At 40.8% G+C, this 26,018-nt stretch overlaps 1 protein-coding gene across 2 annotated transcripts; it reads right to left on the bottom strand.

The window, feature by feature from the left end:
* Nucleotides 1-685: 685 nt before the first annotated feature.
* On the bottom strand, nt 686-25,066 carry LOC110479912 (pancreatic alpha-amylase). 2 transcript variants are annotated; one of them, XM_085585911.1, is made up of 12 exons: nt 24,162-25,066; nt 21,646-21,751; nt 5,654-5,872; nt 4,928-5,074; nt 4,531-4,728; nt 2,725-2,955; nt 2,215-2,348; nt 2,007-2,129; nt 1,803-1,902; nt 1,469-1,590; nt 1,237-1,362; nt 686-989 (listed from the first exon to the last, which is right to left on the bottom strand). In XM_085585911.1, exons 3-12 carry the CDS (start codon nt 5,822-5,824, stop codon nt 800-802), a joined length of 1,542 nt encoding a protein of 513 aa, XP_085442037.1. In that variant the 5' UTR covers nt 5,825-5,872; nt 21,646-21,751; nt 24,162-25,066; the 3' UTR covers nt 686-799. The 2 variants fall into 2 exon arrangements, with proteins under 2 accessions (XP_085442037.1, XP_085442038.1); XM_085585912.1 differs by lacking the exons at nt 21,646-21,751; nt 24,162-25,066 and adding an exon at nt 6,015-6,393.
* Between the last annotated feature and the right edge of the window lie 952 nt (nt 25,067-26,018).

Raw genomic sequence — 26,018 nt, 5'->3', positions numbered from 1 at the left:
GGCCTGCACACTTGCTTTTAACCTCAGCATTTTCTCACAGCTGACAAGGGATTTGGGAAAGCTGCAAACCTGCACTGTGTTTGCATATTTCTTTGAGATATTAGAGAATAAGGGTGTCTAACACACCAGAGGCGGGAATTTTCCATGCCTCAGCCACCAGCACAAGGTAGAAGCAACGCCTGGATACGTCGTGTGTTCTCAGGCACGTCCAGCACCCGCACAGGCAGCATTCGCTTGCTGGGGCAAACAATGTGAGAGCTGAGGTTTTGCTTTGTCCAGGCACAAGCTGACTGTGAACCAGGTAACCTGCTGGTTTCACTGATGCCATGGGCTGGAATAACTGATTGGCACAGCCCAGCTTCCTTCAGACCCCAGACCCCAGGCTTGATTTCTCATAAGGAAGGGACAAACTCTGTACGTAGCCACTGTTCACAGCTGACAGCCCATAAGGTGGCTGCTCTGGGGTACAAGTGAGTGTGCATGGATCAGCCCTGGAAATCCTGCACTGTAGCTTAGCCATTTTAGCTGGCTTGGATTCTTTTTTTTTTATTATTTTCTCTACAGTGTATTTGTTACCTGGGAACTGGAGTGCTGCATTGCCTTAAAACCTACCACTGCATCAACACTAGTTAGGAGGGGATAAAGTTACACCTAATTCTAATTCATTAGGGGAGAAACACTACTCTTCAATTTGAATGCCATTTATTGTTCAATAGAGAGTCATGCTCAAAAAGCAGGGAATAACATATGGGGGAAACAGTAATGCACAGACCAAGCAGAGGAGGATATTTCTCCTGCATTATAACTTGGCATCAACATGAATTGCAATAAATGGATCTTCAGCATCGGTATTAATCTGGAAATTAGCCTTTCCATCACCAGAAACAAACACCTGCTTTCCAGTACATTTGTTGTTCTCCTTTTGTCCAGAAATAACATCACAGTAGGTACCAGAGGGCAGTCCAGTTTGTACATTGACATTCATATTCCTGAGAAAAGAAACACAATTTACCCATTGTTTTTAAAACAGGTATTTCAAATGGTGTGTAAGATTTCTGAACACGATCTTATTCTCCTATTTGAAGGGCATTGTAAAGCATGAGCTTTCTGATCCTACCCATCCTACATTCCTATTTTAGCTCTATGGATCCAGCATGCACTTAAAAAGCTCATGCTGGGTTGCTGATGAGGGATGCTATTGTTCTTTCTGAGGTACTATTTCTGACACTGACTTACCAGTCATCATTATTGAAAATGATGAAGCCTTTATTACCACGGCCAAAAGCCACTTGATTGCTGCCATTGTCCCACCAGTTGGAGAAAGGCTCGCCATCCACCACGTTACGGAAGATAACCATGTTCCTGAAAACACAAGCAGTGTCTGCCACTGCACCTGCAACACCTCAAAAGCCACATGGAGCAGCAAAAAGCAACTGCTTTTACTTCTTGTTTCTCCCCAGTGCCCTACCTGATTTGACGCCAGCGATGTTCACAAACCCAGTCATTGCCACAGGTCGTGTCTGGGTTGATTGTGACGGCCTTTGTGGAGCCATCTGAGTTACTTGGGGGTCCATACCAGTCATTGACATCCTGACATTAAAAAGACAGGTTGATATCTTCTGACTGAAAATGCAGAGAACCCCTCTGCAGAGCAAAGCTAGAGGGAGCATCAAAGTTGCACCAGCTATATCCAGCCTGGGACTGGGAAATCACTTAACAACATGAAATGCACTGAACTAATTCTCTGGCCCTGTTCTCACCCTTAGTCCCCATGGATGGATCCTCAGAATTAATAAGCTCACCTTTCCATTTTCAAAATGTCTCGGCCAGCGAAAACTTGACATCACACGTGTGAACCCATAGGGGTGGGCAAGCATGAAACCAACTGCCATCTTATAGAGCCTGTTTGGTGGACAAACAAGGAATGAGACAGAGGAACCTGCCGAGAACACACAGGCAAACAAGCAAGAGCAGGAAGAATCACCCAGACAAGAGCAATCCCTTACCTGGCATCCCAGAAGGTCAGGATAGAAGCTCCACCAGCCCCGTGTCCTCTCTGGTTGTCGTGATTATCCACAAAGACCAAAGCTCTGTCGGAAGGCACAAAGCCCCAGCCTTCTCCCCAGTTCCTAAACAAAAACACAGACTTGAAGCTTCCCTGTCAATTGGTGTATCCAGTGAATCCTGGAGAAGTTGCAGCACCTTCATGCTTACTTTAAGTAGGCCATCTTTTCTCCGTCCCACTTGCGGAGCACTGTCCCCAGTTTGGCACCGTACTTGAATTCTGTCACCCGGCCATTTCCAAAGTACTGGCTGCCTGTGATGGGCTCTCCACCCAAGTCAATTACCTGGTACAGAAAAGAAAACCTGCATCCCTTCTTATCTTACAAAGACTAACAATGCTATGTACAAAACTTAGCACGAGTTCTTGCTTTACATTGAGAAGAAAGTAATTATGTATTTGTGCTGTGTAGATCAACACAAAGTCAGTATGAGACATGGGGGACACGTGAAAACATTGACGAAAGGAAAGGTAAAGTTGATTGACAATCTGTTGTAAAATCATTTTTAAGAATCAGAACTACCTATGTCTGCAGGGCTGCTCTAAGTAAATTGTGAGCTCTTTTCTAGAGTAAGTTGGATGAAGATGTATTGCTGTTCTTCTGAAGGAGGAGGCAAAAGAGATACAAAAGACAAATATAAAGGTAAAAATGTGGAGCTTACCTCTTGGTAAATGAAAGGTCTAGATCCTTCAGAAAACCACTGAGTGTTTAGATTATGCAGTTTGTCCAGAAACGCTTTTATGTCCCCAGGCCACATGTGCTTGGCAGCATCAATTCGGAACCCTGCTACACCCATATCAATGAGATTGTTCATGTACTCTGCAATCGTTGAGCGCACATAGTCCTTCTCCAGGGCCAGATCCAGAAGGCCACTCAAGCGACAGTCCCGAACCTGTGCAACAGCAAAGAAAAAAGTAAAGATATCTGTGTATTACACCAAAGGAGGGGTGGAGGTGGGGTGGGGGTTAATGAGGTTGTATTGGATTGGAAAGAAGGGAGGGAGTGATAGCCAGAGTAAAGGCTTCTGTCTTCATAAATCACTGTTGCACATGATAGAACCCTACTGTCCTGGAGACACCTGAACACCTGCCTTCCAATGGGAAGTGGTGAATAAATTCTTGTTTTACTTTGCTTATATGTGTGGCTTTCTCTTTACCTATTAAACTGTCTTTATCTTAATCCATGAGTTTTCTCAGTAATACTCTTCCAGTTCTCTGTCCCATTCCACTGAAAGCAGGAGGCTGAGTGGTGTTTAGCTGCTGGCTGAGCTAAACCACAAAGTCCTCTTTGGTGCCCATGTAAGAATCCACACCAGAGCAGGAACATCTGAAGTGTCTGAGGCCATGTAAGAATCCACACCAGAGCAGAACATCTGAAGTGCCTGAGGCTGTGGCCGTGGCTGTGTCAGTGCCACAGCAGGGGCACCCCTGAAGGCCCAAGGGCAGCTCCGTCGGGGCCCAAGGCAGCTCCGTGCTGCAGCAGGCACAGCTTGAAGCACCAGCAGCTGTTCACGAGGCTGGGCTGGAGCACCTCGAAGGTGTGGCCATGGATAAAGCCACAGCAGAGCAGGAACGCCCTGCAGGGACTGCAGCCAGGAGCGAGGCCAGCTTGGGCAGCTTTGCTGTCTGAGGGGACAGGGGCTGTGGGTGAAGCTGTGCTGGAGCAGATCTGTTTCTGGGGACACTGAGGCCCATGGACAGGACCGTGCTGAAACAGGTGCCCCTCAGAGCCCCTGTGGCTCTGGATAAATCCATGCAGCAGCCACGTCCCCCTGAAGAGCCTGTGGCTCACAGAAATGGCTGCACTTGGGGCAGGCACAGCCCTGAGGGGCTGCAGTCCCTGGGTAAGTCCAAGACAGAGCAGGGGAAAAGGGAGGAATTCATTGCAACATTAAACATGATGGTCTAGTCCAAAGAAACTGGGAGTGAACATTGTAATGGAAATACCTTTAACTTGTTGTAATCCAGGATTTGAGATATCTCTTATAGGGATTACCACAGCACAAGCCACCTGAGCCCATGAAGGACAAGCCCTACATGAAGCACTGCAAGTGCAGAAACATTCCAATGTATTGTTGCAAAGAGGCTGAAGGGAGAGCTTGAGAAAGAACTGCTACATATTCTTACTACAAAAACCGGTAAGTGTGCAACTGCAGCACCACCTTGCACTGCTGCCAATTTTCCAAGAGGGCTCCTTATCATGATCAGCTGAGTGTACAAACTATGAAAATGAGCTCACACACTGAGCTGAGTACGCCAGTCCCACTTCAGGAGCAAACACTGGCACACAGGTTCCTGATTCCTCGGTACTTAGAATATATTGGGCCACATGTACCTATGGTCACTGCTTCCTTCACTTGTCAAGTGACTAAGCACAGGTTTTGTGAGGCACTCCACCATTTGATTTTACTGTAGTGTTAACAGAATATGTCAAAAAAAAAATTGAAAAATTTTCCAGGGGAAGTTACCTGATACATGTCACCATAATTTTCAATTTCTCCACTTCCAGTGTGACATTTGCCATCATTGAAATCCCAACCAGAGTATGGTACAGCTGGAAAATCTTCTTTTCCAGCATTAAAATAGCTTCCACAGGTAGAATGTGTGCCTGAGCCACCTGCAGCACCACACATATGGTTGACGACAGCATCCACATAGATACGAACCTGGAAAAGCAATTTGTGCATTTCAGTATGTCTTGTAGCAAATGTGAAGTCATAACCAGGGCTTTACCACATCACTATTAAGTTGTTTATTTTCCCTTTCAGTTTCTTCTCAGTTTACACCTCCTTTGAGGACAGCAGCACCTTCCCTCAGCTCATACAGCACTTCTTGACATATCAGACAGATTTTCAAGGCACTTACTCCAACATTGTTGCATCTGGTCACCATGTCTCTGAATTCCTGTTCATTTCCTGATCGAGTGCAGATCTTGTAGCTAATGGGCTGGTATCTTTCCCACCAGGGTCTGTTCGGGTTAGTAATGACAATGTTTTCATTTGGAGGTGAAACCTGCAGATGAAATTATGTACTTTGATAAAAAATCAAATCATTTTAATTCAACATTTTAAGGGCAAAATCTGTGCTCAGGACCTCTGCCCTCAGAGGAAAGTTAGTACCCAAGCCAGTCTCTCTCCCACAGCAGAAGTTCAGGTCTGTGAGATGTCTTGTACACTGGCAAGAAAGACATTTTGGGTTGTTCCTGTGAGTTGCCCAGGTCCAGCATGGGCCTGCTATCCAGAACATGTGCATGGAAGGGCTGAAGCCGCAGGAAGTATTTTTACCTGTAATGCCAAACCTCACTACTTCCATACTTTGCCTTTAGAAGGCTTTACCTTCTATTTAGCTTTCAGCATGCCCCTTTGTATCTGATCTCTAGACATACACCATCGTTCATTCCTAGAGGGTCCTGCAGGGTTAGGGTTGCTTCTAAAAGCAGTTACTACTTCCTACCCTCCCTCCCCAGCAGCAAAGTTACTTCAAGATTACTGTCTCCAACTCAGGCATTATTAATCAAATTATTAATTATTAATAGCTTATTAATCAAATATTACAATGCCATTTTCCTACTACTCACAGGAAACAGCTCACCTGAACTCCTCCAAATCCATTAGGAGCTAAGTAGCGTTCACACTCCTGAGCAATATCCTGCCAGCGCCATTCGAAGAGATGCACAATAGAGGTTCTCTTAGGGTAAGTGTTGGGGTTGTACTGCCCCCAACAAAGCCCTGTGGCTGCAAGGAGGAGGAGAAGGACTTGCATGGTGCCTTCAGTGTAAGGCTGTGCTCTCTTCACTGGCTATTTATGTTCCTGCAAGATGACAAAGTTCCTGTAGCAGGTGTCAAAATTCACATGGATCAATGCTATTAGTTATTATTTAGATAGGTAACTCAATATCATTCCTTTGGTTTGTTTTTTCTCCTGAATAACCCAACAGCTGAAAATAAAATACCTTTTCACAATGATTATACACCATCATAATCCAAGTGGCCCAGGAGCAGTACACCCAAATCCAGAATTGCACTCTTTCCAAGGCACATAAACAAAGAGACTTTATCAAAAGTGTTCCAAAATGTGGAAAATCAGACAGCTGCTGAGGTTGAACTGGGCAGAGCCACTGTCCATTTGGCCTTGGTAGAGATAAACTCAAGGCAAGGACAAAAGTTAAGATACCCTGTCTGGGCAGTCTGACCGCTCTGGCAAAACAATGTAGCAAGGACATTGCTGTCGAAAAAAATGATAACTGAGAAGATTGTGTTACTAAGGGGACAGGGGCAAAGGAGTCCGAGTGGAGAATTTTGTACAGAATTTGGAGACCTATAAATACTCGTAAACAGATGCAACAAACAGCTTTGCTTGCATAGCATGGTCTGTGTCTCTCAACCCCTGTGAATGGTGTCCTGTGTGAGGAACGAGAATTCGCCTATCTGGCTGTCCAGTCGGGATGCCCCACAGAACTGAGTTGCTGCTGAAAGCGGGAGCCAGGAGGCATCCATCCACTCAGGTTTTGATGGTGAGCTGTGGGGGACATGGGCACTAATATGTCTTCAGTAGAAAAATATGTCTTTGAACTTATGTCTGAACTTCTAGAGAAGTTTTGAAAATCACTTGCTGCTCATTCTCCCAAGCTGATTTTACACTGGGCAGCATTGCACATTAAAGGGTTAAAGGCCAGCATGGCTTTCCCAGTGGAACTGTGGGATGAACGGGGCAATGAGAGATTATAAGATTGCAGCTGGTTCTGTACCTCTCTGAAGAGTTATTTTAGAAACTCTTTAAGATAAAGGAGGGTGCTGGGAAAGAATCATCTCCCGGTGCCCCCTCATCAACAGGCAAGGACTCTGCAGAGGAGTTTTTAACATCCCTCTCTGCCTACAAACGATGAGAGATGGGTCTTTCTTTGCAAGTCACAATCCAATGGAAAGCAAGATGCTGGCACAGCTGGTTAAATTAGATCAGTGGTGTTCATTGAATGGAAAAGTATGGAATTGTGAGTACTGGGGAGATGTTCCGGTAATGTCAGTGCAACTTACAAATGTTACAGTAATTTCTCCATATTGGAGCCACTGTCATTATGGGTTAAACACCCTGTACCTCTTTCCTAAATGCAAGAGACCTTGAGATAGAAAAAGATCTGAGAAAATATACCAATAATGAACCCGGACATGGATCCAAGACACCGATCCTGGGAACAAATCCACAGAACGGATCGATTCTCAGGTTGGCAGTGGTGGAGCCCCATTGGAGCTCCCCCTGCCCACACTTGGCCCCATGGCTGGCATTGGCCCCCTGGGCTTGAAACCCCCCAGGCTTGTCAGAGCTTCTCCTGCCTCATCCCTTGCCCGGGCATCAGCGCCAGCCTGCGGGCCCCGGCTGCTGCCAAAGCCACCATCAGCTCCAGGGCACGGCAGGATCGTGCCCTGCACCAAGTGCTGAGGCTGTGGCACAGTGCTGTTAGAGCGCCTGCAGGATGCATCCAAATACATTTCTAACATCAACCTTGTATTTTCAGGGAGTTGTGATTTTTAACAGGGTTGTTTACTGGAGATATGATTCACTGAAAGCCATTAACTAAGTCCTAGAACCTTGAATTTTACCTGCAGCAGTTTAATTCCTCCAGTAAATCCATGTTGCTGCTATTTTGGTCACGGAATAATTGTTTACCGTTTAACTGTTGTATGACAGATTTCCAGTAACTTTTTTGTAATGATAGAGTCAAAATTACTTTTGTTAAATTTAAGTGATATTAATTTTCAATTCTGTTATGTTTCAATTTAGTATAGTTTAAGTAATGGTAAAATTCAGTTTTATTGAATTTAAGTGATGTTAAGTTTACCTTCTGTTAATTTGAAGTTCTGTTGCACTTAAGTTCTGCCAAAGTAAGATTTTGTTAAATACTATTAAGCTAATTTCTGTTAAGATTAATTTTTATTCCAAATAATTTCTGTTAAGTTTATGTGTTGCTAAGTGTAAACAAAGTTAAATTTATGCTAAGTTAAATTAAAGTTAAATTCAATTTAAGGTCTGTTATTTTAAGTTCTGTTAAGTGCTATTAAGATCAATTCAGTTTCAGTATGTTAACTTCCTCCTGCCTAAACAGCATGGCCCCTGAACTTTAGAACAGCATCCATTTATTTCCACTTCCCAATTAGATATATTATTTTTTTGTCCTCCTATCCAAGTCTCTTCGTCAGTACATTATTGTATTTGCTAAGTTTTCATTGATTGTGATCTATGGCCTTACAGATGCAAACTGTTTCAACATCAGCGTACACAAACCCTTTACATAAAAAACAAAAAAGGGGTAGATGTGGAAGATCATACAGAATTCTCCTTTTCATATTTGACCACTAGATGATGCTGTGACTCTTAATTGCAAATTATACTGTACTGTTAACATTCTGGTTTATTTTATAGAACTCTGCAGCATTTTTATATATAAAAAGTTGGTGTTTTCTTTTTCTTGCATGCATTGTAGCTGTAAGCACATATAGGCTGGTTAGTTTATATACAAATACATATAGATCAGACATCTTAGCAATAACTTTCTGACAATACGGGGAAATTCACATTATTTTTGAAGCTGTTCTTATCTTCTTCATGGACTGCTTTGAGTAAAGACTTGCAAAAAGGGGAAAGTATACTGAGAAGAGATTTGAGATATCTAATTCAGGTTTATGTTTCTATTTTCTGTTTAGCTGTGCTACATAGAATGGTGGGTTTAGTTTCAGTTTTGGAATTTATTTTTCTGTTCTGTAAGAGCATCTGGAATTAAGGAGGACATTTCTGTTTAGAAATTATTGTTAAAAAATATGTAATCTTATTTATTTTCATAGGCATTATTTCTATTTTCTGTTTCAATAAGTAATTTCCTACTTTTATATTCAGAAGTGCAGTTGTTTGATCCACATTGTTGGGGATCTTAGCTAAGAACTCCATTAGACTTCCACACATGACATTATTGTACTGATGATCTTCTCAAAGGGATTTCAAGAGAACAGCATTCTTTCATGTGAGCTAATTATTTTTCACTATTTGCCATTTCCATGAACTCCTATGAACACTTTTTATTTTTTGCAGCAGTTTTCTCATGTTCTTATCAGAAATGTTAATACAATAAGGCTGTACTGATTGCAGCAGACAAAGCAATACTCAACCAGCTACCTTCTGTACAGAAGTGCTAAAGGCACAGCTCCATTCAGGTGATCCCCATATGTCAAAACCAGAGGGAGGTTGAAAACAGGTTATACAATTCAGAACAGATTACAAGCTAGGTCAGTGCCCATCAGTTCAGCAGAAAAGAGCTTTGGAGCTAGCTTAATATCAGCCTTTCCCACTTTCAGACATGCATGAAGAACTTCTGCCAGTCAGAGATCTGGATTTTATTTTCAATATGTAAGCAAGGAAATTACACTCTCTGAGAGGTAAGGAGTACATAAAGCCTGTTTTTCTCTCACTTTTCTTTCTTCGCACTTTTACTGCTAAATAGAAGAGCTCAAACAATCATTAATATCTGATGTGTACACCTACACTTTATATATTGTGCCAAAGTCAGCCTAGAGATTGGAATAATGTCTTATTTAAAAGAAGTGTAAGAGAATGAGAGGACACTATTTTAAGCCAAACAGCAAAACATAGGGATATTTACTAGTGGCTAAATTCTTTCTAGTGCAGAGTGTCTATAAAATTTACTTTGCAGCTCTGCTTCATTTAAGACACAGCTATAAATGGCTTTATTTCCCCCTAGGACCTGCTTGTTGTACCCTAATTAGAGTTTTTATCTAGCGTGTTATTATTCTGGTTCTTGTGAATGCTTTGAAAGGTTTTCAAGTGAAAACTCATAAGTTGTCTTTTTTTCCCCTGGATTTTATAAAACAAATTATTTTCATGTTTATATTATGATATTTAAGTATTAATTATCCTCTCAAGACAAACATTCTTTTTCTAGATTAAAAAAAAACCTCTGGAGCTAACCAAGTTGTTCATACATTTAGGACAGTTATTTTTGTAGTGCAGTTTTAATAAAATCTCTGCAGTGAAGCAAGGCATTGCCTTCATCTGTGTGTGCTTCCAGAATTATCTGAAAGAGGTCTGTAAGTGAAAGATCATCATCTTAGTAATCCTTTTTTCCTATAAATATTTGTCAGAGCAGGCTACTTTAGGCAAGGCCACCTCTGGATTTTCACAGTATCCCAATGTTACCACAGAGCGCTCCCTTTGCCCAGAGCCTCCACAGGCTGGGGCTGAGCACTCTGCCTCAAGCAGAGCCTGTCAGGAGCAAGCTGGAAGCACATTAGTCCCATTAATTACTGCCTGGATTGAAGTCTGAGTATTCAATATAGTTCAGATCAGAAAGCTACCAGGAAAGCTGCAATTTAAATTTACTGTTCATCAAAAGAGAATGTGCGATGGCATACTCTGTCTAGGGGATCAGTGGAATTTCCTACTCTTAGTTCCTTAATTTAGGAGGAAGAAATACTGCCTTTTTAGTTACTAAAGTAGCCTTTGCTTCTGCTATAGGGATAGAGCAGCGAGATGAAATTGTGAAACAAATGGAAGCAAGGCACTGTTGAACACAGCCTTGGGAACATGGCAGTCAGGAGGCCATAAAAATCTTTCGACAATCAGAATGACAAGAGGAAGGTTTGGAAATGTAGAAACTTTGACTGCTATGGTTCAATTCCTGTCATAGAAAAAGGATTTGTAATGAACCAATACCTGACACACTCAATTGCTTCACATAGTGGGAAAAAGAACCCAAAAACCCACCAATCTCATGTTCAGCAAAACGCTTGGACCAGAAAGCTGCAAAAATGAGTGCTGGGGGACTGGGAAATGAATGATTTTCTTCATGAGAGAGCTGCCCCTTGCTATTGTAACAACAGGGATAAGAGGAAGCTGCTTTGGTGCTGCTTCCAAGCAAGAGCTGTGCTGAGGCAGAGCCCCACTGTCCCTGTGTGGCCACAGCCAGGTGCTGTTCAGGGGCTTTGGTTTGCAGTTTTTTTTCCTGGTGCTGTTGTGGTTTTTTCCTTTTGTGTCATTTTTGGTGTTTTTTTGTTTTGGTTTTTCTTTTAATTTTTAACATGTGCATGGTTTTGTAGTTTTTATTTTTCTTTTTTCCACACCTAGCCCTGTTGTTTGTAAATCAGTTCATCAGTGTAGAAAATACACCACAAAGCCTGCATGGGGTTCATGAAATCTCCTAGTAGGTTTCTGGCTTGTACCCCCTGATGGAAGGAATCAAATAGCCGATCCTTATTTACATTTCGCATAAACATTAGTTAGTGGAGGAAACTTGTCTGCTCTGAAAGAAGCACATCTGTCAAACATGGCATTTACTAAAGAACATTCTTCTAACTTATTACTTATTCCAGAACTTTAGCCCAGAAATAAACCAAACCAAACCAAACCAAACCAAACCAAACCAAACCAAACCAAACCAAACCAAACCAAACCAAACCAAACCATTTTCTTTTCTGCTTATTCAGCAATCATTTTGGCAAGAGAAACTTTACATGAACATTTTAAAGAGGAAGAGCTTGGGATTTGTACACCTAAGATTCAATTCAGGGAGAGCTTGGCATTTTATTCCACACCCAACCCCCCCATTCCTCCTCAATCCTCTACATGCAGTGACCTTTCTTGGATTTCACTAAGAGTATATTATAAATTATTATGTCTCTTGTAACTCCTGAGATTTTTCTCTCCCTTTCACTTACAGAAAAATTCTTCTGATATATTTTGTGAGGAGGCTGCTCTAGGAAGTGTTTGATTTAGGGACAGATCAAGTCATAAATCTTCATTCATCAAGGATAGGCAGGAAGTAATTTACTGAAGACAACTGTCAGGGATTTCCTAGAGGAAGGAGACAGGGGAATTTGAGAGAGAAGCAAGATCTACAACTAGGAGGTCCAGCAAGAGAACCTGAGAAGAAGGACAGGAAAGGAAGGGCAAAATCAACTGGAAACCTGAAGAGAAAAAGGAATGGAAAATCTAGAACAGAAAGATACAAATAAAATATAATAAATATTAATTACCACTGCATAATGAGAAGATATATTGAAGACTAAGGACAAGCTACACAAGAGTAAGCTTCAGTGGGCAGCATCTCTGGCAGCATCAGGAAAGGCAAGGTAGGAGCTGAGCTAAACAGAGCAGCCAGGGCACAGCACCACAGCAACTGAGCAAGGTGAGCAAGAAACCTCCAAAGACAGCCCCCACATCCAACTAAGAGTCCACATCACAGAACATCACAGGACAGGGTCACTGTGCTGGTGCAGCTCTGATGTGGAGGGACAGAGTCAGCCCCACACACCAGGATCAGTTCCAGGAGTTGCCAGGCAGGTCCACAGCACTGCAACAGTCCAAGGTGAAGTCTGAAGGTCAAGGCCCAAATCCAGGAGCTCAGTAGCCAAGGGCAGGTGTGACCAGCACTGAACTAAACCAGCTCTCTTCCAGCAGTGCTGCCCATGCCACTGAAAAACAAAGGCTCAGCATAAAAATAGCTGCTGGGCCTATGGACAGGGTGATTGAAGGCTCCAGCTGAGGTTGGTCAAGGTCATCAAAGCCTGTTGGTGTCTTGAGGGCTCTGACACCAAGAGGACACAAGCACAGTGACCTCAGCATTCTGTAAAGCCTATAAATGGACCATCTACCTTCAGGATATGAAAATCCACTTGACAACTAATTGTTACATTTGGCACAAATAAGTAGCACACCAAGCAATTTAAAATTAATTTCATGTACAGCAAGAATGCTCCAAAGCAGGTAAAAAAATTGAGCACATTTAAAGAGATGCTATAAAGATGGCACTAGTAACAGAAACTGCATACAAGTGCGAGTTTCAGTCATCTGGTTTTTTTGTGGCCTGTCTGTGAACATTACAAGCACACATGCTCTGCTGTGTTCCCTGTGCCAGCCCAGTGCTCCTGCTGTCCCACCACATGGGGTTTCTGCTTGCTGGCCTGGCTGTGAGCTAGCCCCACAAAAACAGGATTGTTTCCCTTTCTTTAACGTGTGCCTGAGATGCTGCTGCTTTTCCCTGCCCTAGAAGAGATTTATAACACAGAGCACTTTTTAGTAGCTTTTCTTCCTGCATTGGCTTTAGTGATGGTAAAGTTAGTCTTTGTGAATAGTGCCTCAAATAGATACCTATAAACATTAATATTTATTGTCATTTTGAATGCAGGGTTTGCAGAGTGCCTAAATTGGGAATCTACATGTTAAAAAGGCACTTAGGATATGTGAAAGATTAGGTATTTTGTGTCAAATTTCTTTGTATTGAGTAGGCCTCAGGAATAGCAAACTAAAAGTTTCATTACTATTTTTACCAAAAAGTTCATTATTCTATTAAACTTTTCTTCTTTATTTTTATTTTATTTTTTTTAACTTTGGGTGAGCTCTAGGAATGCCAAACTACAAGTTTCTCTGATATTTTCACCTAAAGCTTTCTATTCTAAGTATGTAATCTGTTTCTCTTCTTTTTCCCTCAATACTAATAAAGGTCATATTGCTGCATGCTGAATCAACTGTAAGTATTTCCTGTGAGTTGAATTTTATTTCCGAAGTTGCTGACCTGACTTTTGTGTACAACTGGATCAGAGAACCATCTGGGAGACATCTGTTAAGCTGTAATATCTCCCAGACAGGGAACATATCCCACAGTTCAAATGCAAAAAACTGAGGTAACCTTCAACTTCTATGCAAGTGTTCTTTCATAAATAGCAAGCAGTAAATAATAAAACATTGAGCAAGTTGCTTGGATTCTGTCCATAATGGTGTATAAAACCTACTTATTAATTTGGTGACCTTGCATTTGAATACAATAAACAATAGCTCAACATTTTTGTTACACATCTGTTTCACTTTTTTTTTGTAGTCACTGCTTTTAGCTATCCCAACATGCTTCAAGAGATTAGTATTTCAGAAAGCAACCATACAGATTTTAACATATTTCTTCTAATGTGTTTAGTGGTTCTCCAGATGTATTTTTAGAAGTTATAGTAGTCTTCTTAGTTTTTATATACATATATATATATCAGAGCAATGTATACACAATATAAGCAAAAAAAACCCTACAAAATTGCCTCAGTGAAAGCAGAGTTTTATAAAAGTATGAGTTTTAGAAATGCTGAGTTTTAGAAAAGTAGCCAGTGGGAAAAGTCTCTGATAGTTATATTTCTACTTTATACCACAACTCTCTGTAGCCAAATTCATGTCTTTTCATTCTAAATCTATTTATTTGACTTGTATTATTCTAGCATTATAAAAGTGCTCTTGTTGGAAAACCAGAGAAAGTGCCCTACACTGCAGACAGTGTAAAGATCAGGATAAGTTATAACTTTCAAATCGCAATTCTAGGTTTCAAGCTAAGAAAATGTACCTTTCTCCTTGAGTATATTGTTTATATTGTTTATTAACATGGCCTAAAACATGGTTTTTCTGCATTTAAATCCCTCACCATTGAAGAAGAAAAAAATCCAGTGAATATCACGGAACTAGAGTAATTCTCTGGTGAATTATACTGCAAAATAAATCTGTCATTGGCACCTAACACTGTAGTTCTAAGCAACATCAGGAATGGTCTTGCCAGCTATGGATGTTACCATTAAACACAATTTTTTAAGGTACAGTACAAACAACACATTTGCTTGGCTAGCAAGAAGATATGGAAATGAGTCACAGGAATTGTGTTAGTAATTGTATTTCTGTATGATTAAATAAAAGTAAATCCAAAATTAAGATCCTTCATATAGTTTGATATATAAAAGTACTTATTTTATTAGAATGTGCATACTGCAAATTCTTTCAGTGATGAGAGAAATAAAAGTAATTCACTGAGGCCTAATAATAATGAAGTAAAAATGGTGTAATTCTATATTATTTTACAGCTGGTAGTACAGTAAATCAGAGTAAAGCAGGAGTCTAGAAAGCTTTATACCTTGTGTTGGTGCTACATTACTAGAAAACAGGGGAACAGACAGTATTTGATTTTCACCTTACTGATAATATCTTCTGCCTCCTGGTTACTATTTAGCTGGAAGTGTGAGTACCAGAGTGAGACGTGATCAGCCTTCAGCCCCAGCACTGCAATGTCCTGGCCATTCACTAGACTGACCAAGCTGCAGATCTCCCAGGATTTTCTTAATTACCTTGGACAGCTGTGCTTTCCATGATTGTTAGATTGTGCTAAACCACTCTTCTGTGCAGTGTCTAGTACAGTCTGTACTAGTACAATTTATTTCTAAAACACTCAGAAAACAGCCCCTGCTCTTGTTATTCAGCAAAATCATGCTACAGAAAACAAGTCACCTGAAATTTGCAATAGGTCCTTATCTTGCCTTGATACAGAATTGAATTGCCACTGAACTTGGCTGATTTTGCATCAAACCTTCAGTAAAACAATGTACTCTAGTCCATGCAGGAAAAAAGCTGGTTTTCCCTTCCTTTGTGCTGCAGGCATCCAGAATTGACAGGATATTGGGTCTGTGGGCTTGCCTAGAGTAACGTCACATCTAAGAACCAAGGAAGGCATCAGGAAGCAGTTATCTGAGTGAAACCATACATAAAAGATACCATTTTCTAAAATGTAGCATCAGCTAAAAAGTCTGCTAAGAAAGTCGAATCTTGCTGATGATTCTTTTGCTGACCAGGTACATAGCAACAAAGATCAAAGATGTCTCAGCAATCTGGAAAGAGCTGTTGCAAATAGAACTCATCCATCAAATCCAGTACGGTTTAAGGCAGTTGGCTCTGAGACAAGTATCTGCACAAGGTACAAGACAGCAGGAAATCAGTGCCTTGGAGGTGCAAGACAAGTACTCCTAAACAGTGAGTTTGTGACAGGCACACCGAGTGTGAGTCCCTACCATGGACAGGCAGCAGGGGCTCTTTATCTTATTTACATGCAGATAGGAAAGTGCCTCTGACCTGTAAGGTCTATTCATTCCTTGCATCTTTATTCCCTTTTTAGACCTTCTCTTCTCCAGATTGCTCACCTTGCCAGGTTGTGAGACCAGGTCTGAAATGAGATCGTGGTCCCACCACTGGAACTGCACAGGGGCAGAGCCCCATTTATGGACTGGGAGACTGAAGCTGCTCAGCCTCATCCACTGTCTGTTGAAGTATAACAAGTTCCTTCCATTAATTTTAGTGAATTTTTGAAAACTTGTATATAATTTAAATATGCTGAAGCAATACTTCCTTTTACAATGTTTTTATAGAACCTGTCACAGACAGTTCCAGTCTGCAGGAATTGCTTTGAGAGGGGTCAGCAGTATCATGTGAAGGAAGCTTCAACTCGAGGCTCCCAATATTGAATATTCACTAGAATGTCCAATCTAATCCACACATCAAGATAGTATGAATATGTTGAATAAAATTTTGGGGAAGTCCTGCCAAAAAAAGTTTATTATGAACATTTTTTGTATTTACTTTTCTAATAAATTTTACCTCATCTTTAATAAATCTACCAGTGTGCAGTGAAGTTTCTTATCTCTTTAAAATTAGTTATGCGATAACATTGTAATCTCAATGGAAATGTATATATGTGCATTAACTTGTCTTTTGTTCAGAATTGAGTGTTTAATGTGTAAAGTGGTAGTTTCTGCTTGAATGTTTATCCTGATGGCTTTACACCTTTTGAACCAGCATCTGATTGTAAATGAAGTGATTTTTTTCTGAGAAACCTAATTTAACTGCTAAGAAACCTGCTCTATTTATCAGTTTTAATAGTTTAAATTAATTTTATTGACCTTTATTTAAACCCATTCTACCATTGAAAATAGCTTTAAAGAATTTACATAAAAGAAACAGAACCTATTCTAATTTTACTATGTGCTATTGCAAAAACTTTTTTTCCATTGGGAAAACTGGCATAGAGTAACTGATGGAACATCAAGGTATTTCTGATTAAAGACATTCCCAGTGTCACCCAGCCTGTGCCAAACAGAGACCATCAGGATGATGTCCCATGACACCATCACTGGCTTGTCCTAGCCCAGAAAGAGACCTCTGGTGCCACTTGGGTCTCAGACCTGCTTACAGCAGCTGCTGACACTGCTGGCACATGGCACAAAGTGTTAAAAGCCCAAAGGGAAGGAAGGCACAGCAGGGAAGAGAATGCCACAGCAGCAGGGTCCAGTTTTGAGACCTCCCAGCCATTTTCTCAGTTAACAGCAGAGCTCCATTCTACTCAGTGTATAATCCTGCATTATTTGTTTGACCTCATTTATTCCTTAAAGTTTATTATCCATCAGTATCTGGGCTATAATCTTTACAAGGACATACACATGAGTATATAGATGACTCATGTTCATCCAGATTCACAAAACTCAAAGATCTTCAGTTAAAACTAAATTATAAAGTTTTGAGAGGGAAAACATTATCATCTGACATTGATGATGCATTTAGAACATCAGCATCTCTGCAATCATCTGAGTGGGTGACATAAAAATGCTTCTCTCTGTCCATTTTGTTTTATCAAAGAAATCATTGTTCTTTCCCATCAGGAAGGCTTTCACTCCATTATAGACAAGCATACAGAAATGTATATTGTAATTTATATATTCCAACTCCCTCAAATTAAGGCTCCTATCACATATGTATGACAGCAGGAGAACAATCAGTCCTGTTAGGGAAAAGTGTAATAATCTTCACATTTTATAATATGCAACTCAAGTAGAGTAGGTCTTTTGAGAACAACAGAAAATAATATTGATGTTAAAATGACAAAAGAGAAATTATATTTCTTAACCAAGAGTATTTAAACTGACAAACTGTCAGAATTAGTTTTTCTGGTCCACAGAATAAGAAAATAATACCTGCATTTTCTGATCTGGAATGACCTTCTTATCTGTGATTTTTGGTTATATCAAACCAGGACATAAATGACTACATTCATTATGATGAACCAAATAGTTGGCATGGTTAGAATATCTGATGATATTTAAGTGTGTAGATAGATTTACATTGATAAAATATTCTTATTATTGGTAAATGATCTATCCCTTTCTTACACATAGGAAATATGCTTAGGTTTAGGTATTTCCACTGAAATACATTGTCTTTATTTTTTTGTGTCGTCATAACTTCAAGCATTACATGGAAAGGAGGAGCAAGGACTTTGATTGTGTAAATAACAAAGAGCTGATTTGCATCCCAAACCCATGTTTTTTCATAGTTTACTTGGCAAAATTACCTCAAGAGGCAGGAATAGATATGACTGTATTGTTTGAGACTTTCTTCAAATGTTTGTCTATTTAAGGTATTATGAAAACCCAACATATAATTTGGAAACTGTAAATGCAATTCCCAACTAGCAATTTGGGAAGCTAACTGTGGCATCTATTGGCAAAGCAAAATGTGCAAGAAGGGCCAAATAAAATCAAAATGCAGAAGGTAAGTTGATGAGTATGTGAGATCACAAGCCAGTTATGGGCCAACACCAAGCTTTTATTTTAATTAGGACTCAGTACAAAACAGGATTATGATGATCATAAAGGTTTTGTAATTATTATATGGAGGAAAAATAGTAATTGTCCATATTGGGATTTGAATTCTAAGCCCTGGAATTTCCTCCATGGTTTATATCAAGTGGAAAGCAAAAGTGGAGGAACAGATCAGGATGCCCTGTGTGCCAGGGTTTGCCCACAGTGTCCCTAACAGGGCTGCAGCACCAGGACCTGCCCAGGAGAAGCCACCAGGAAGTGTGACACAGCCAGGAGGCTCCTTCCTAGGGCTTAGGTACAGTCTATTTAATAAACCCTGCTGAGGATGTGTGCAGCGGAAAACATCTGTGTCCACTGACATAGTAAGACTGCTCTGCTCTTTAAAATAAGTATCTCAGACTGTGAAAACACCAGGGAATTGTGTGAAAAAAGATTCTCACTAAGGAATAGCTTGCATTGTTAGAGGCATCATTTCAGATCACTATCACCTACACTTAGGTATCCATCTCAGGTACTTACACTGGGAGCTAAAGACTCTTGGTAGAAAACAAAAATAAAAAGTCACTTTTACAGGACAAATCACTGTAATTTCATAGGGAAACTAATATCAGAATTGGCATCTGAGTAAGGTGATCAAAACAAGATGGTGTGAATATGACTGATGCTTGGCATATTGGTCACAGACAAAAATATGCTACATATAAATACAGGGAGGAATGAGCTTCCCCAGAATTTCTAAATAGATTAATTTAGGACATGTACACATATTGCAATACACAAAGTGCATTAGTCAAGTGTGTATAAGGAATATGCAATTCTTACAAAAGCAACTCTTGAGAGAAAGGCTCAGCAAGGTACATAACATATTTTGAGTTAGACTCCCCCACTTTTTCAAAGTAAAACCTGATTTATCAATTCCAGCCTGTACCATAGAGAAGCAAGAGTCAACTAACAAAGCTGAGCTTATAAAGACCAGGCAACTAGAGCCTCCTGGACACAAAGGGATAATCTTTAAGTTGTTTGTGTAACAAAAAGAATGAAAATAAGCCCTATATGTGTTAATATTTTACTGTATGTGAACATTCAGTCAATAGAAAATTGTAATAGAAGATAGAGCAGCAATCCTTAAATATAAACTATTGCAACAGAGAAAGACATTACATTTGTCACATTCCATGCCCTCTTTCTGACTGTTTTTTTGACTGTAGATTATATTAGACCACTGGCCAGGCACAGTACATGAGGACTGAGACACTGAGATGTGCAGAGGCTGTCAGCAAGCAGTGCTGATTCCCTGAAACTCTTATCCCTGGATGGTACCTTGCAAAAGCCACTAAAATCCATGAAAATCACCACATGAGAAAATGTCCCTCCCAATGACACAGTGACAGCCCCACTCATTCTTCCAACATCAAAGATGTTGGATTTCCATTTATGTCAGCTGAAAAAGTCCTGCAGCTGTCACCAAGAGCTGGATCAGAATCAGTGCCCAGCCAAGGAACTTGATGCAGAGATTAGTAAGGGATATTCTTTAGCCTGTATCATATTTGTAGCTGCTAACCTAACCATATTTTCTGACCCCAAACCACTTGTGTGGAATTTCAGCACAGCTATGGCCCAGCTTTCCTGCTCAGCTGGCAGCACACTGCAGCCATGGGCAGAGCTCCAGTCACAGTGTGGGCACAGCAGCTCTGAAGGATTGCCACACATTATACTCATTTAATGCATACCCGTGGTACTGCCTGAATCAAAAGTGGGAGCAAGGAAACTCTTGTTTCTGTAGTTCTCTTCATGCTCAATTTGGGTTGAACAACAGCAAGGGCCACAGCACTGCTCCATTCCTGACAGGATTTAATCTGGGCAGGGAGGACACCAGCACCTCATTAAAACAATGACATTTTTTAAAGATCTCTTCACAAAACCATCAATTTATTATGAAGCAGCTCCCACTCCACAACATGTATCACTTTGGAAGTGTGAATACAACATAGCCTCTTTATTTTAGATATTCTCTGAGTTGACATCTTTATAAGACAACTAAGACACATTCATAGAAACAAATGTGTGATTTTGTAGTAGATGTGTTCAGCTTATTTAGCACTAATAGTCCACTCTATGCAACCATTGTATTACATTCTCTGTATTTTGCTTCAGAATTATCTTTGAGCTTTTTAAAACCACTTACTTCTCTTAATTTTCTCCCCATCTTTGGCGTATTTCCTCTGCTTGAGGAGAGGCCAGTTTTTCCTGTTTAGGTGGCTGAAGAGGTGCACAGGCACCCCCTGTGTTTCCACATGTGCAAAGGGCAAACCCACAGCCTTCTCTGTGCTCAGGATGTCACTGCCTTTGGGACTGCAGCTTCAGTAATAATGTTATGAAAGCAAAGGAACAGTTTTAGCTCTCATTTGAGGAGCAGAGTAATGAAATTGTTTGTATTTTCCATAATTACCAAGATCGATTTACACCTCATTTCCATTAATACATGTATTAATTATTAATCAAAAATAAGTAATTATTTGAAGCACTCGTAACAGTTCCATTGCATTTTAAAACAGGCCTCAGGCAATTCCTCAATGCTCCCTTGACTCCATTTACATTCTTTTTCAATGGCCAAAGAGTGAAAGAAATGTCTAACAAGACGAGACTAATTGTTCCATCTTGTTCACTGCTTTGCACCCTGCTAATGACAGGTTTTGAAGGAAAAGTTGCAAGAAATAGATGATATAATGCTGTAATAAACACTCCTGTCTCTGTGCAAGGGAATAAATATAATGCTGAAAGCCTCAGGATTGACAGATCTTATTATAAATTTTGTCCTAGCTACTGCAAGTGTTATTCCTGTGGAGTGTGATTTTTAATCTGCTTTTGCATCTGTCAGAATAGTAGCCCGTGCCAGGCAGTCTCATAGGTTAATTATATGTCAGACACAAGGATTTATTAGCCTTTTCCATATCTAAAAATCAAAGGCCAGATTCCCCTTCCAGTCTGTTAACTACAGAGATTGTAAGCAGATATATAGCAAAGGCAACTTTATTTCTTCAGAGACAGAAACAGCTGGAGTAATTCATCATTAGCCAAACTCATGTTATTGGGAGCCCCACTAACTCATACACTCAGAATCACACTCAAACTCACCTTGAGATTTCATTTACCAGTTTTTCCAGTCTAACAGAAAGGACTGTATAGATGACTGGAGGGTTAATCCTACTTTTCTTGAGTTGATCCTGAATGGGATGTACATCTGCAAGAGCAAATATTACATATAGTTATTTTTGAATTTCTGAATGTGTTTGCACTGTGAACTGACAACTCTGACACTTCCCGTGGCTTAAAGAAAGAGAATGTATTTATAGCTCTGTGAGTTATAAATATATTGCTTCTGTCACAAATTTCTTGCATAAATATGTACTCTATATGAGATTGTAGTAGGACTATTGTTAATGTCTGCTTTTGGCTTTCCCATATCTATTAAATATGTGTGTGTTTCTACCAGCCTAAGGTGATCTGTATTTTCTGAAACTGCAAACTAGAAATGTTTCAGTTTTGGTTTTCTTTCTTTCTTTCTTTCTTTTTTTTTTTTTTTTTTTTTTTTTTTTAGGACATATTTTCAGTATTTCAGGTTCATCTAAGCAGTTCAATTCTGTTTTGAGTCTTCAGAAAAAATATGCAAGGACAGTCCTAATGGAGGATGAAAGACAAAAATAAGGTTCCATTTTTCAGTAGACTTGGAAGTCATGTGAATTCAGGGGTGTACAAAGACTGTTCCTCTTGGCTTTCCTGGCACTGCAGTTACAGAGGTGGAAGGTACTATAGCCACGTGTTGCTCTTGCAGTGCAATAATGGTATCATTGAGAAATGAACTGAAATTTATATTCATGTTCCAGTGTTACAGCCTTACTGTAAGCTTAGTAAGCAATACTGCCTCCTTTGACCTCTCTAGGGGACCTTCTCCTCTGGATATAAAAGGAGCTTAAGGAGTCTAGAATATGAAAACTAAGGGTATTGTTTATAAATTGTTTATCATGTCACTAACAACATATACTTCTCTGTTTGCATCCTTGTGCACAGAGGTTGGCAGTTCATGGGAGGCTTGATCTCATTAGGGCAGGTTATCCTAGCAAAAGTTATTGTTAATATCTGCCCAAACTACCCATGGGAATGGGCTCTTTCTTCCTGTTCCTACAATGGAGATGTTACTATTCCCTAAAAGGTTGTTGTTTTAGCAGTGTATTTCAGCATGATGATAGAAGCAGGCAGCATGAGGAGTCATTCAGTGGGAAGTCAAGCCTTGACTCTGGGACAGAAAAATTCACTAAAAAGCATCACAACAACGTGTTTTCCAATCAAGAGGCATTCAGCACAATCAGAGCTTAGAAGGAATTTGGCAGGGATATTTATACCCCAAGTCCTCTTCAGGGTATTTTGCTATTCATCATATTCACCTGATTTATTAATGTTTGTTTGGAATGCCATCATTTACTTATGATAGCTCTCTCCTGATACTAGAAGTCATGTAGGTGAAAGAAAGAATCCATTTTAAGTATCTTTGATATCAAATCAAATATAGTCTGATGACATTAACATTACCTTCCACATACAGAGTCAACTACACAGCATCATTTCTAATGTTTGGGCTTTTGGGGTTTTTTTTTCTGCTTACTTCAAGCTTCAACTAATTCAGCTGAACTAAAGAGAAGACTTTTAAATCATTATCTTTCCTTTATGGAGAAGGAAGAAACAAGGTGTGTGAACTCCATGGCTCATCATTGCCAACCAAATTACTCTGAGACGCCGGCGGTTAACCCCAGTTTATGGGTATGTTAAAATACCGGAGCGGGGGGATATTTTACTTTTTTATTTTTTAATATTAGAAAATCACAGATGCCATTTGCCTCCGGGCTTGGCAGGTGCCATAAGGCTGTGAAGTACTTTGTAGCTCTGAAAGCCGCCCCGCGCCGTGACGCTGAGCCCCGCGTCACCGCGCCCGGCATTCCCGGCGGGAGCGCGCCCGGCATTCCCGGCGGGAGCGCGCCCGGCATTCCCGGCGGGAGCGCGCCCGGCATTCCCGGCGGGAGCGCGCCCGGCATTCCCGGCCGTGCTGCTGCGGGCTGGCCGCCAGGGGTCGGTGTTGGCCGGCAGATGCCGCCCCCGCGCCGGGCCGCCCGCGGGAGGGGGCGGGGGCCGGGGGTGCTTCCAGCACATCCAACACATCCAGCGTTTCCAGCACACCCAGCACATCCAGCACATCCAGCGCTTCCAGCACATCCAGCACACCCAGCACATCCAGCGCTTCCAGCACACCCAGCACACCCAGCACATCCAGCACATCCAGCGCATCCAGCGCTTCCAGCACATCCAGCGCTTCCAGCACACCCAGCACACCCAGCACACCCAGCACATCCAGCACACCCAGCACACCCAGCCGCCGCACCGGGACCGGGTCACTGCGGGTGTCGGAATAGAAACGGGAAAAGCTGCTTACTGCAGCGCCCGGGCGGGCCGGCCCTGCGGCCGTACTCCCAAGCACCGCCCCGGGTGTCCGAGCACAGGGACACAGGCAGGGTGCCGGGACGCGCTCCCCGGGGTCTGTGCTGGGTATTCTTCTACTTTCTCATATTTCCGGTGGAATCTGCAGTTTTGCAGGATCTTACCTCCGCAGGAGCCGGCCAGCTGCTGCCCTCGGTGTGAATGTGGCCCTGGAGCCAGGAGCATCCCGCTCTGGAAGGGAGAGCAAAAGGCGACTGGGGGCTGCAGGAACAAAGAGCTCATCTTTAGGGCTTCATGCAGCTGAAGAGGAGGTGGCGGGGACCTCCTTTACCATTAACATTACTAAACTATTTTAACACTAAAGGCAATCTGTCATTTTGAGTAAATTCTCTTCTGCTTCTATAAACACAGCCGTAATCAATTAAAGACCTACTTGTGAAGGAGCCATTGTGTGCAGCCCCATTCAGACATTGCTGAGTTGTCTTTTAGACAGCCTGTGGGGAAACACTGGTAAGGTGATGGGAAAGTTCAAAGTGCCTAACTTTTCAATGTGGATTTTGTTATTGAGACTTTTTTCTCTCCTTTTTTTTTTCCATATTGCTTATCACAGCCAGGGTGAAAAATGGATGATATCTCTCTGTGTGTTCAGCATTTCTAACGTCTTTGCTTGGGAGGTTCTGCAAATACTTAAAATGATTTTCTAATGTAATTCCTTGGGGGACTTCTGCATGGCAGCAAATCAGTTACTTATCTGAAAGTATTGAAAGCAACAAAAAAATCCTATGGAGACTGTACATCCATTTATACATATTTATAATTATGAACATGGGCTCAATTCCTAACACATCACACACCAGTCCAATACAATTTTGTGCAGTGAAACAGAGCCTCATTTGCAGTAGTTTGAAGATGAGAATTGCTGATACAAGCCCTTCAAGAACTCAGAGTTCCACTTCATATTGAGAGAAACAGTCCAAAAGATCATTCCAATTACTCCAATTACTTTTTTTTTTTTATCTTTCTATTGCACTGGATCACCTGTACCTTATGAGTCTGTGAATGTTACTAATCTTTGCAGAAGCAAGGAAAATAAACAAGGAAATTTGAACTTAACCTAGGTTATTTTATTCTTCTCTTTCATTTTTCTGAATGAAGGAAAAGGGAAAGTTAAACAGAAGAGTGTGTACAAGGAGAAAATTTTTACCCTTGTTTTATTAGGTTTTTTTTTTTTCCCCCTGAACACTGGCACGGATTCTAGGGACATGAGTGAGAATAGAAAAAAATAAATGCAATTGGAGTTTAAAAATTTCCCATTTCTTTGTGTTTGCATTAGAAATAAATGTAAAGAATTTTTAAGAATTGTCTCTATTAAAACATAAAAAAAACAAATTAAGAGTACATATTTAGAGTACTTGTGGAAAGAATCACACCTATAGAAGCTGGATTTCATTGGGCTTTCTGATGTAGTTACGTTTGGATCCCTTGTCAATCTTCACTGCACAGTCAGGGGAAGAGCCTCACAGGAAAATTGTGTTTGTATCACATTCTGGAAGTTCATAAGCACACTGCCTGGGAATTTAAGAATGACAGTGCCTCATTCCAAGGAAAAATCACCTAAAATTACCATTAGACCAAGCAGTCTTTGACATGGTATAAATTATGTTGAAGTGACAGGGAAAAAGAAAAAGGAAAGTGTGAAGATCATAAAGAAATTATCTTCCTTGACAACATAGTGAAAAATCATAGATTATGAGAAATGTACTTTCCTTCTGTGCCCAAGGAAAATGAACAGTAGCTTTTTCTAGGGCAGTGGGAGCAGACTGAAGCTCAGTCCTGAGCTATAGCAGTGCTAGCCAGCAAACCTTCTTAACTTCATTTTTCTTTGAATGACACTTTTTTGGAAGTTATACAGGAGAGCCTTGGTGCACATACCAGGCACTTTGTAGATGAGTCAGGACACCTTAACTAAATCTATTCATTACCCTGTCCCCACTGGGACAGGCAAAAGCTGCCAATTTGAT

This window comes from Lonchura striata, chromosome 8, assembly GCF_050655825.1.
Source record: "Lonchura striata isolate lonStrDom1 chromosome 8, ASM5065582v1, whole genome shotgun sequence".
Taxonomy (NCBI): domain Eukaryota; kingdom Metazoa; phylum Chordata; class Aves; order Passeriformes; family Estrildidae; genus Lonchura; species Lonchura striata.
This window is presented reverse-complemented; position numbering and strand designations above follow the sequence as displayed.

What these genes read in the sequence shown, in the direction of transcription:
- LOC110479912 (XM_085585911.1), bottom strand. Translation starts at nt 5,824, where the DNA reads ATGCAAGTCCTTCTCCTCCTCCTTGCAGCCACAGGGCTTTGTTGGGGG. An exon ending in CCAGATGCAACAATGTTGGA is followed by an intron (nt 4,729 to 4,927) that starts GTAAGTGCCTTG and finishes TTGCTTTTCCAG; the next exon opens with GTTCGTATCTATGTGGATGC. An exon ending in ATTTTCAATAATGATGACTG is followed by an intron (nt 990 to 1,236) that starts GTAAGTCAGTGT and finishes TTCTTTTCTCAG; the next exon opens with GAATATGAATGTCAATGTAC.